At 34.0% G+C, this 12,389-nt stretch overlaps 1 protein-coding gene across 1 annotated transcript in view; it reads right to left on the reverse strand.

The window, feature by feature from the left end:
* LOC143058592 (uncharacterized) overlaps positions 1-12,389 on the reverse strand; it is a 147,815-nt gene that overhangs the window by 10,885 nt on the left and 124,541 nt on the right. The window contains exons 113-124 of the mRNA XM_076232075.1: positions 12,029-12,227; positions 11,092-11,237; positions 10,443-10,691; positions 9,683-9,956; positions 9,038-9,265; positions 8,171-8,500; positions 7,145-7,558; positions 6,543-6,713; positions 3,997-6,011; positions 3,514-3,762; positions 2,752-2,985; positions 602-772 (exon numbers count right to left, since the gene is read on the reverse strand). Of these exons, the coding sequence (XP_076088190.1) occupies positions 602-772; positions 2,752-2,985; positions 3,514-3,762; positions 3,997-6,011; positions 6,543-6,713; positions 7,145-7,558; positions 8,171-8,500; positions 9,038-9,265; positions 9,683-9,956; positions 10,443-10,691; positions 11,092-11,237; positions 12,029-12,227 (4,680 nt within the window). The remainder of the gene's footprint in view (positions 1-601; positions 773-2,751; positions 2,986-3,513; positions 3,763-3,996; positions 6,012-6,542; positions 6,714-7,144; positions 7,559-8,170; positions 8,501-9,037; positions 9,266-9,682; positions 9,957-10,442; positions 10,692-11,091; positions 11,238-12,028; positions 12,228-12,389) is intronic.

Consider the following 12,389-nt stretch of genomic DNA (forward strand, 5'->3'; position numbering starts at 1 on the left):
AAAATCCAATTATGATGTCGAAATTTTCTTGCTTTCTCTGAATTTCCTGTTGTGACAGCATGAACAAAGGTGAGCATCACCTGATGACTTCACATAGAAAGAACACATCTTTTTGCAGGTTTTTGAAGATTAAGATTGTCTGTTAATCAGCTGAGAAACAGATTACACCACCAAATCTTGTGCAGTAACAATATTTATCCACTTTTGATGGTAAAATTTTAAATATTAAAAACACTCAGCAAGCCTTGCGTTTTATTTTGAAAATTCAACTTTCTCGAGTGGACAAATACTGTGGATTCATTATTTTTCGTTGGATACCAATTTTCGTGGATTTCTTGGGAACAGTTGATCCACGAAATAAAATGTTCCAACGAATTCAAAATTTTCTATAGGCTTGTATGCAGACTTCGGCAAAACCAAGAAATTAAATATCCACGAACATGTAAGTTTTCCTCAATCCACAAAAATTGGTACCCACGAAAATAAATGAATCCACAGTATTGTATCACACTAGATAGTGATATAATCTATATGTAAAGACATTATAACAGAGTAATCACATGTAATATTTGTAGACATGTGAATCTATAAGATTCATTACCTTTGCTTTAAGTACATTGTTTTGTCTTTCTCTCTCTTCATCAAGATTCCTCTCAAGGGCAGCTAACTCTGCTTTATGTTTGGCCAAGAGTTTCTGGTATTCTGCATCAGTTATATTAGGATGATGTAGTGCAATGTCTCTCTCAAATTTAGATGTGTGGGCCTCTAAAGACTAAAAAATAAATAAAACAAAATTAAAATCAGTTTTGAAAGATTTTATCTTTTAATTTAATAAAAATTGTCTTTGAAATTATAAATATACCTAGTTACACGATAAAAAAATAAGTAATGCATTTCAAATTCAATATTGTTTGTCCCCAATGGTTTTTGCAAATTTAAAACTGTTTGTGTGGTTATTATTTTCCATGATCTTTGTTGGTAAAGGAGAACCTTGAATATCTTTCATTTAATTAAAGAATCTTAAATTATATCAACTAAGAATAACATCTTTTTTCCACAAATACAGATTTTTTCATTGATTTTTTTATTGATTGAATCTTTGCTTTAAAAGGGGAGATAACCATATAATTGAAGTGTATAGCCAGTCAGGGTCGTTAAAAACTTCCATTTGTTGAATTGAGACATAGTACATTATTTGTATTGTTGTGGATGACCCATTTCTTTCTTTTGGTTCTTAATTTAGAGCTCTTTTCTTATATTTTATCTAAAATTTCAATCATTCATTTTACTTCCTATTTACAATTTTTTGAACAACCTGTACCCTTGAAAGAAAAAAAATTGATGACCAATATTTTGTTAAATGTATTTTTGAAATTAGCATGATATAAACTTTGTCTATGCAATGAATACTCCATACTCCATTAAAATATGTTAATAAAACATGTCATACCATTTTCATTAATAAATCCCACTATTGCCAAGTGTAATAAGTAAGTATAGTAAATTTCACCATGCAAATAACAAAAATATTATGATATGTGATAATTAACCAATTATTTCAAATATTAGATATCAATGACGGATACAGATAATAGGGAGGAATGTGGAATTTGTGAACGGGAAAAGATATGTGAGTGTAATCTGTGTGTGTGATTTCAGGTAATTTGGCACATGTAAATAAAACATGTTTCTTGTTATCTTTGTCCTTGTAACAATGTGAATAAATTCAGGTATGGATGTATCAAAATAATTAGATGATTTTAAAAACCATGCATGCACATCATTTACATTAGAGATTTTAATGTAGGATTAGGATTAATACCAACAATAATGAAACAAAAACCACCATGCACCAATTTTACTTACCACCTGATTATGTCAAATAAAAATATAAAAAGTTGATTAATTATGAAAAACATTTTTGTTATCCAGTCATTTATAAAGCAATTGCAATTTTTGGGTGAAAATATAAGTATAGTCGGGATTGGGATATGAAAGTAAATTAATTCATTTAAGAAATCAAACCATATTTTCAGATTGAATTATAGATAGCAGGCATGCAACATACAAAGGTATAATTATTGGTCTTTTACTCTGATCATCTCTACCTGAAATTGCTTTGCGACGTCAAATTTGTTGGAGCCTGCATAATAACTTAGAAATAGACTTATATCATGTCAAACATTTAAAATAGCTTTCTATATGGTATGGATTTTGATCATTGTTGAAGGCTCAGCATGGTTACCTATATTTGCCTATATCCACTTCATTTTGGTTTTTGTGGGCGTGTCTCATTGGTGTCATACAACATACCCTTATTACAAAATTTAATAAAATTGAGAAAGGAAATGGTGAATATGTCAAAGTGACAACCACCCGACCATAGAGCAAACAACAGCCGAAGGCAACCAATGGGTCTTCAATGTAGCGAGAATTTCCGCACCCGTAGGTGTCCTTCAGCTGGCCCCTAAAATATGCATAATAGTACAGTGATAATGGACGTCATACTAAACTCCGAATTATACACAAGAAACTAAAATTTAAAATCATACAAGACTAACAAAGGCCAGAGGCTCCTGACTTGGGACAGGCGCAAAATTGCGGCGGGGTTAAACATGTTTATGAGATCTCAACCCTCCCCCTATACCTCTAGCCAATGTAGAAAAGAGTTTAAGCATGGAAAATTCGTGAAGAACTAAAAATACATGTCATAATACTAAATGTTTTCATGTACTTGTCTGAACAACATACCAATTTCTTCTGACTGGCCATGTTTCCATCAATGCTCTGTCGTTCAGCATCAAATTCATCCTCAATGTTTCGGTTCATTTTCCTGGCTTCGTCTAACTGTTTCTTCTCTATTTCTTCCTGTTTAGCCATCTGTTCGCGGAGAAGTTTTTCTTGATCTGCAGTCATCTTTTCGCCATTGACCTTATCATTAATTTGCATAATGACTTCAGCTGTGTCAGCATCACCCTTAGCAACCTATAAACAAGTTTTATCTTGATGTAATGACAAAATACATTTTCAGATTAAAACAACGAACTTTAGCTCAAAGTCTTTTCACCTCAGTATAGTCAAATCTCATACACAATAAAAAATAAATGATGTATTTAATGTTAAGCTAATGAAATGCAGTTAACATTGAGGCAGTATAATGGAATATTACAAAATTTCGTCAAAATCGTAGGATTTACACATATGATTGGTTATTCTATCTAACTCCCACTTACATGTGTTTTGGTTATCCTATCTAACTCCCACTTACATGTCTTTTGGTTATTCTATCTAACTCTTACTTACATGTGTTTTGGTTATTCTATTAAACTCCCACTTACATGTGTTTTGGTTATTCTATCTAATTCCCACTTACATGTGTTTTGGTTATTCTATCTAATTCCCACTTACATGTGTTTTGGTTATTCTATCTAACTCCAACTTGCATGTGTTTTGGTTATTCTATCTAACCCTTACTTACATGTGTTTTGGTTATTCTATTTTACTCCCACTTACATGTGTTTTGGTTATCCTATCTAACTCCTTGGAAACTGCCTTTTCCTTCTCAAGTTCATCTTTTAGACGTTTTTTGGCTGCTAGTTTGGCCTTGACCTTGTCCTCCATTTCTGATCTTTCATCGTCAAAACGATTATTCATCTTCCTCATCTGTTGATGGAACTGACCCATAATACGATCTCTCTCCTGGGCAGACTCATTTTTCAATATTTCCCTTAAAGCATCTTCTTCTGCTTTTCTCTTTTGTTCCTATAATAAAAAGTTAGTGAATTGCAATTAAGTTATTCAAGTTATCCCACATTTATTTTAATAAATTCTTGAATTTTTTTTTTCTGACTGTAAATATATTTTTTACTTATTGTAAATTTTGAAAAAAATTATGGTTTTTAAATCCTATGTTATTCAAAATTTCTTCTTCAAAAGGGAGGAAATCATGCATAAACAAGGAGACGTTATTATTGATCGAGGTTAACATTGACTAACCTGTTCCATGAGTTTCATTGTATCCAGGATAGCTTGTTCTTCCATCATTCTATCAGCATCATTCTGCATTTCTCTGGCTTCCATCAGTTTTCTCTTTTCCTCTTCACTGAGATTCTGATCTTCATCTGCCGTTAAACTTCCTGCCTTCTTTCTTTCCTTCCTTTCTCTCAGTTTCCTCTTCATTTCTTCAACCTGCTTGCTCAGTTCATGTGACTTTTTATTAGCCAATTGAATCATTTGTTCTTTCTGTGCTTTGGATAAGTCCATGGCTCTGATTTGCTGTTCTAGTTCTTTGTCAATATCAGCAGGTTTGACCTTGTCTCCTTCATCTGCACTCTTCTTCCTCATTTCTGCCATCATTTCCTCTTGTTGTTTTTGTAATCGTAACAGATCCTTCATCAATTCTTCATAAGATTGGTTTTGGACGCTAGGAACTGAATCAGCAGGAAGTCCCTGGGCCTGTGCTTCACCGATGTGTTTCCTGTGTAAATCTTTCTTTCCCTGTCTACGGTGCTCTAGAAGTTTCTGTCGAAGTGTGTCCAATTGTTTCTGTTTATTTTTCTCGAATGATTCGTTCAACTTTTGCATATTAGTAGCATAGTCCATCATGACCTTCTCTTGTTCTTGTTCAGTTTTAACCTTTGCTAACTTTCTCTCTAAATCAGCCTTGGCCTCGTCTATAGCTCTCTGTTTGTTTTTCTCACATTCATCAAGAGTGTCATTAATTGTATCCAGTTCACTACGTTTTAGGTCATTTTCTAGTTTTGCAGCCTCATAAGCTTGCTTTTCAAACATAGCTCTCTGTAATTCTGCTTGAGTGCCTTGATTCTTTCCACCGAAAATATTTCCATCATCTACAGATGAATGTTGTCCTCCTGTTCCAATCACAGTACCGCCCATACTTGAAGTCACATGTTTAACTTCTTCTTTGTCCTTCTTTTTAGATTTTTTGTCCAAATCTTTTCCGTTCTTATCCTTATCTTGATTGTTACTTCCCCTGTCCCCATCTTGACCTTGACCCTGTCCCATATTAGTAATGTTTGTAGTGTTTTGAGAACCAGCAATGTTCTTGCCTGAATTAATCAGGTTCAATAACTCTGACGACAAAGTGAATGGTCCACCTGATTCCAACATGGCTATCAATTGTTTAAGTAATGGTATTAGTTCAGAGTCTTTTTCACCAGTATTTTCAACATCGCCATAAACACCAGATAATTGACAGTCAAAATCGCCAGCCAATAGAGCCTCATGTGTCAACACCATCTTGGCTTCTGTGGCACACAATTCAGATCTCTCTCTAGCATACTCCAGAGCCGAATGTGCCTCATCAAGGCCATGCATTCTGGTGATGATATGATCCTGAAGTTCTGCCTGCAGTCTATTTTTAGCTTGACGATATCGTTTCATTGCTGTGTTTTCTGCATCTGGATTCATGGCTCCATCAAGGTCACCTAATTTGTCCTTGAACTGTTTCTCTTCCTGTTGAAGTTTGGTGTAGAATTTTCTTAGAACATCACACAACTTAACATGGGCAGCTATGTGGCTTTCTTCATGGCTGTGTTCATTGGCATCTCCTTGTGTCAAGACAGCAACGACATCTGGTGGGACAACCAATGAATATTCTTGTTCTGCGCCACCACGTCTCTGGAATTCTCGCTTCTCACTTTCAGACATATTATGCACTTCAACATCAATATCTTCCAAGAATTTCTGAATTGTCTTAGATGTAACTGAATCCATGTCAAACAATAATTGTTGTGCTGTCTGGTGTTCTTTGTATGTAACTTCTTTCTCGTGTTGTCTTTGACGTCTCCAGTATGTACGACGAGCAACTAACTCCTCCTCTAACATAGCAAGGGCACCTGGTGGTGGTTTTTTCTTCCTAGCTCCACCTGTTGACAGAGTGACTGGTATTGCCAGACCATTATCTGGGTTGCTACGGACACTGATGACAGGGGACATAACTCCTGTTACTGGATCTACTGCTTTCTTACCAATTGAAATTGGCACCAAACCTATGAATTAGAGATTAGAGAATAAGAGATTAAAAAGAAAATTACCAGTAATGCAAAGAATATATGCAAGTAACATGTTCTTAATCATTTTTTGAGACAAAATATTATTGATGTCTATCTTTAATCGATATAATTCTGAAAACTGACAATTGATTATCTCGTTGGATTACTTAACCACCTGTTATTGGATTATAATCATCAGAACATCACTAACAAAAAATATGAAAGATCTACCACAAATATTATATTCCATGACTTAAAATATTAAGATATAACAAAAGAAACCACTAATAAAGTTCTTAACTTAAGTTAAAGCCAATGTAGTTTACAGATGTTCAAATCTTATAGGTTCATTTAGGAGATACAAATCAAGAGGAGACAACATGGAGACCATATCCTCCTATGCATCATAAGCAAAGCACATACACACTCAGTCAAAATGTCACAATCAGGAATAAGACGCAATATATAAATTTACAGGTGAGATGACTACTCTAGTAATTTTATTAATTTAAAATATTCAAGATTTACCTCCTCCTTCAGGATCCTCCATTGTGCCACCTAGTGGTACTGTGTTACCAGTCTTTTTGTCTGTGGCAGCACCAAGAATTGGTACTTCCTGTCCACTACCTGCAGGGTCCATCATGGTCGTTCCAACAAGAATGGGTAGTAATTGTCCAGTCTTTGAAAATTCATACATGCCTGAAAATTAATTGGGAGTTTTATGGTCCCTAGAACTGATTTTGTTAATCATTAATATAAATCATTTGTGCTGTATTTTCAGCTATATGAACTATATTTGTGTAAATGAAAACAAAATTCAAATGTAGTAAATAGATATTTTTTTTCAACAAATGTTCTGCTACATTAAAATTTACAAAAATAGACAACAAATAGCTGTTTCGTGTATTGTTTTGTCATTAATCAGGATGTGCTTGAGCTGGTATACATTTTGTCATTCCTGGACATTTTATAGCACTGTATATGGTATGATTTTTGCTCATAGTTGAAGGCTGTACAGTTACCTTTAATCTAATAACATCATTTGGACTTTGGTAGGGAGTTGTCTCATTGGCAATCATGCTAGTCTCACCTTTTCATTTATATCTTTATACAATTCTAACAAATCTTACCTGGGCAGCCTCCTGTGACAGCTAGTACTGAGGCTCTCTCAAGTCTTCTCTCAGTATCATGTTGATTTCTCAGTAGATGTGACTTCATACGAGCTCTAGCCTTTTCTAGCTCGGCAATGGCAGCCATCATGTTACTCTCTTCCAGTCTGACATTGATATTAGTACCAGTTTGGTTAAACACAGCCTTTGTGTAATGATCCATGACATCATTAACTCTTGCTTCACATGCCAATACACTGGAATCCAACAGGGCTTGGAATCCTCCAGATGATGGCAAGACAGTTGTATCTTGTAAGATTCCACTGTGGACTCTTACGACCTTGCCACTCAATGGTTCCACATAGAGATCACCTGGAATTATGGGTATTGGTCTTCTGTCACCTTGTTTGACTCCTCCTACTGGAACAACATCACCTGAACAGAGAAAATAGATGGAAATGAATAATTATTTCAGGGTAAAGTATACGGTATGTTTTTTTTTTTTAGAAAGCTTCACTTTTTTACTCAGAAAGCACTTCTAAATGATGGCTTATGTTGATCAATCATCTTATCATTCATATTTAGATAGTTTGCTTCAAGTGTATGAAGACATGTCTTAAGAGTTCAGTATAGTTCAAAGACAAATTTCATATATAAAAGGGTGGATTTTACATTCATTACCAATAAGATTTTGCTTCTTTAATTTTTTGACAAATATTCCTTTTTTTTTTCAAAAGAAGAAAGGGAAATAATTTCTCTAATCAATAAATGAATTTAAAAGTTGAAAGCACAATAGTTAAAATAGTTTGGTCATAATGTAAACTTGAAATTCGGTACTGTTGATTCAGAAGTTCTTGCCTATATTATCTTTTTAATAGTTGATTATGGAAGAAAATGCAAGTCTAATTTTTACCATTTTAGGAAATGAATTATTCAATTAATGCCATCAAAAATTAAAATGCCAGTTTTTATTTTTGCGATTCCTATCCTCTAGCAAATTTCACTACAAATGAAAGAAAAAGCATAGCAAACATTTGTGTATCTCACCTGAAGATGGATCCAAGGAGACGGCTAAGATAGGTACAGCTTGTCCTGAGTTAGGATCAACCATTACTGATCCAACTTCTACTGGTGTTGGTAAACCAGTCACAGGATCAACATGAGTACAACCAATTGGTAGAATAGCCCCAGTCTGGGGGTGCATTGTAACAGCCATGATGGGTACATGAATACCTGTGACTGGATCAGAAATAGGAGCACCAAATTTCATGTCACTCTTGTGCTCCATTGGTTTAAGCTTGGTTTTGATTGGTTGACCATCTCTGGTTGGGAATGGTACGAAAGGTATGAATGGTTCATCTGCCCTGGCTGCTTCACCTATTCAAAATCAAAATGATTTTTTAAAACATATTCAATGTAGCAAATTTAATGCTTGTGAAGTTGAGAAATATTATTATAGTTTTCCTTCCTTGGGTTTAAGTGAATTCTTAGACATAAATATGTTTACATCTTGGAGGGTTTGGATGGGGTTAAATGATTAAAGAATAATGCCCTCAAAAAATAAGGGGCAAAAAAATGAAGATTAGAGAAATGCGTGGTCTACTTTTTTGAAGATTAGAGAAAAAAGGGGTTAATTTTTTGAAGATTTGAGAAAAAAGGGGTGAAAATTAAATGTTTACAGAATAACAGACCCCCCATCCTGACCCTCACCTTGTAAATAAAATATAAAATATATGAGCGATAACCCATTATTTATTTAGTCTGACACCAAAGTGAAGATAGAAGAATAAAAAATAGTTTATCCCTTGCAACAACAAAAAAAGACTTAAATGTATGGGAAGTAACTCTTGCATGTTGCTGAGTCTACAACAAAGACAAGGCTAAAAATTAAATGAAAGGGGAACTAACTCTTACCTGTTGCTGAGTCTACAACAAACACAAGTCTGGATGTGACAGGGTCGTATGCTACATTTCCTTGTATTGGTAGAACATGGCCTGTTTGTGGATGAACGAAATGATTGGGTGGAACATCTATTAAACTGCCATCTGCTAAAACTATTTTAGTTCCTGGTTTGGGTCTGATTAATCCTGTGTTGTTGTCTATGGCAACAAGATCAGTGGCCTTGACACTCATATCAGGTCCTATAAATAAACATCAGATACAATGAATTCTTCGATCATACTATATGTTTTTTTTTTCTGCCTATCCAAAATCAAAATGCATTACTCAGATACAAAACCTGTCACTAATGAACTGTATAAAAGAAAGAATAAACCTGGAAATTAGGAAAATTCCAATATTTTTCAAAGAAATTCTGAATTAAATTGATCTAAATTTTTCAAAGTGGGACCTTTTATAGCCAACCACACAAAATGGGTTTTCTAATTGTCCAAGGCTGTACAGTTGCCTATAATTACCTTTTGAACATTAGTGAATACTTGTCTCCTTGGCAACTATACCACATCTCTTTATTTTTAAACTAAGTCATAATAAGGAAATCAGGTAAATTTTGGCATATTTTCATGTACCAAATTGTCAATCTGATCCCCTGAACTTACCAAATAGTTGTTCCCTCTTCATAGGCGAGGTATTTCCAGCCCTGACGAGACGGCCTCCTGTTCCTTCTCCAGTGATGCCCCATGCTCCAACACGCTGACATTCAGATTTACTCTCGTCCACCATGTTAGATACTAGCATTGTGACACGAGAGTTATTCGATGTGTGAGCTTCTAAGTCGATGTCTCCATCTTTATTTATTCCTCCTTCCTGTATGTGTTTGACATGCTCCTGTAATGTTCTCACGGCTTCTCTGAGAGAGGCTTGGTATTCAACCTGAAATACAACAAATTTTATAATGTTTTAATTGTTGCCAATTGTAAAAACAAAAAATTCCATTAAAATTTTTAAATAACACAATAATTAATCTCACTTTTTTTTCAGTTGTCCAAAAAGCACAACAATAAATGCATATATAAGTTTTCAAATTCACAGTAGCAAACAACCTGTCAATCTGAGGTTTTTATTATTGTGAATAATGCAACTGGATGAGAATCCCAATAATAAGAACTTAGATGTGAAGTCTGACACATATATTAGAATTCAGATTTTCCTGTAGTTGGAATAATTATTCTCCCATGTTGGTCTGTCATGTTCAAATTCCAATAAAAAAAGCAAGCAGAAATTTCTAAACCTTACAGTAGTGACCAAAAATTTACAATAAATTTCAAACAAATCAAAGAACCTTAAGTGAGCAAGCCTTACATCCTGCTGTTAATGAAATTTCTTTAATAAATACATGTAATACAGAATTGCCCATACCTGATGTTTTTCTCTGCATGTTTCATCGTCTGTCATCAGTTCTTTCTGTCTGATGAGAATTTCTTCAAATTGTCTTCCTACATCCTTCCTTCTCTCAAGTTCATTTTCTAGAGCTCTTAACTTTTCATCATACACTTCAATGTCACCATCTGTAGCCAATACACCAGGTCCTTTCAAATTCATCTTGGCAGCCCAGAGTCCCTTCAGAGACTCATTTTGATTGGCTACTCTTTGATACATGTTTTTGACCTAAAATCATATTGATGATCAAAATTAGTATCATTATATTCATGATATTAAGCAAATTTGTTACTGCTTTTCAAATTGGAATGAAAAATAAAATGATGACAATGATAAGTTGGTATTTAATGTACAGTGGCAAGTATTACATGCTTTTCAAGTAAGATGATGTTTATGTTATATTAATATGAACCCATTTTGTACTTCAGCACAGAATTTAAGCATGCTGGTTCACAAAATAATAAACAGTAGGAAGACATGTCCACTTTACCTCATGACAGATTTTTCAAACTCTGAAACGACCAGCCTTTTCTCCAATAAATGTTAAATAATTCACCATTTTAAACTAAAATCCTTCAAATATGACAGCATTACAAGCTAATTTTCCTCAGAAAATATAGTTACAAACCTCATCTTTCTGTCTGCCGATGGTCTGTGTGACTTTGTTAGATTGTTTAGACAGTGTATCGTACAGTGTCTTTGTATTGAAAGCCTCTAAGTCGCATTGTCTGTCATAATCCCAGAAGTCATCACTCTTTACTTCAACAGCATTGGCTAGAATAGAAAATATAATGCCATTAAATTACAAACACATGAATATATTGTTGTATATGGGATACATGTTGAACTGTCAACTATTGGTCATCAATAATACCTCCATCCTTCAATAAGTATTTTACAAAAGGAAGGTAAAGATAACGTATGTTATTTAAGAAAAATCTGAAGGAAACCAAACTCACAGGAAGCATTAAAATTCCAAATTTTAGAAGCCTAGCTTTGTATTTCCTGTGAAAAATGATACGAAACATTTTTCATGTACCAAAATGTGTATGAAGTATTTGGTTGACAGGAGGTTGTTGAGTAATAAATCTAAGAATGTATCCCACCTAATATATTGTATATACTGTAAATTCAGAAATTATTGCGTGCATTTATTATTGCGATTTTGTCAATTTTGACTTAAATGCGATTTTAATTTTTACGATTTTGAGAAAACTCCTTATAAATTCATTTAAAATATTTCAAAATGCGAGTTTAAATTATTGCGTTTGCAACTCTGTCGCATTTTTCGCAATAATAAAAACCTCGCAAAAATTTCTGAATTTACAGTATACCTATATACCTGATATCAAATTCAAGGGGTTATACAAAGGAATATTGGGTGGGATGGTTCTCCATTACTATTTTTCTAGTCATTTTTCCCTATTATTTTCTGTTTGCCTGTTATTCTCTCCCAATTGTTTACCCAATTTCCTCTATTAATTTTTTTGGAGGAGGAAGGGGGGGGGGGGGTAAATAATTCTCTGTTCTTTCCTTCACCCTCATATAACAATTGCCAGCCTTACCATCCAGTATTGCCAGTCTATTATCATCTGGATTATCTCTACGTAGAGCAGCTGCCTCCATATTCCTGTGGAATTTCCTGGCCGGATGTACGGTGGATCCTTTACTGGAATAATCGTCAAAGTTATATTTTCTGGTTCTGGCTCGATAGAATGGGAATAAGTATGATGTCTTTGTCCACCCATATTTACGGAACAACACCTGAATAATGATAAGAATTGTTTCAAATACCTTGAATATCTTGAAAAAAAAAAGAAATAGGAAAACAACATTATTGAAGATGTATTGGTTTTTCAATCGAAATCTATCAGAAGAAGTAAATGTTGAACTTTTTAAGACAAGAATTTCTACATCTTATCATAT

This window comes from Mytilus galloprovincialis, chromosome 14, assembly GCF_965363235.1.
Source record: "Mytilus galloprovincialis chromosome 14, xbMytGall1.hap1.1, whole genome shotgun sequence".
NCBI classification, from domain to species: Eukaryota; Metazoa; Mollusca; class Bivalvia; order Mytilida; family Mytilidae; genus Mytilus; species Mytilus galloprovincialis.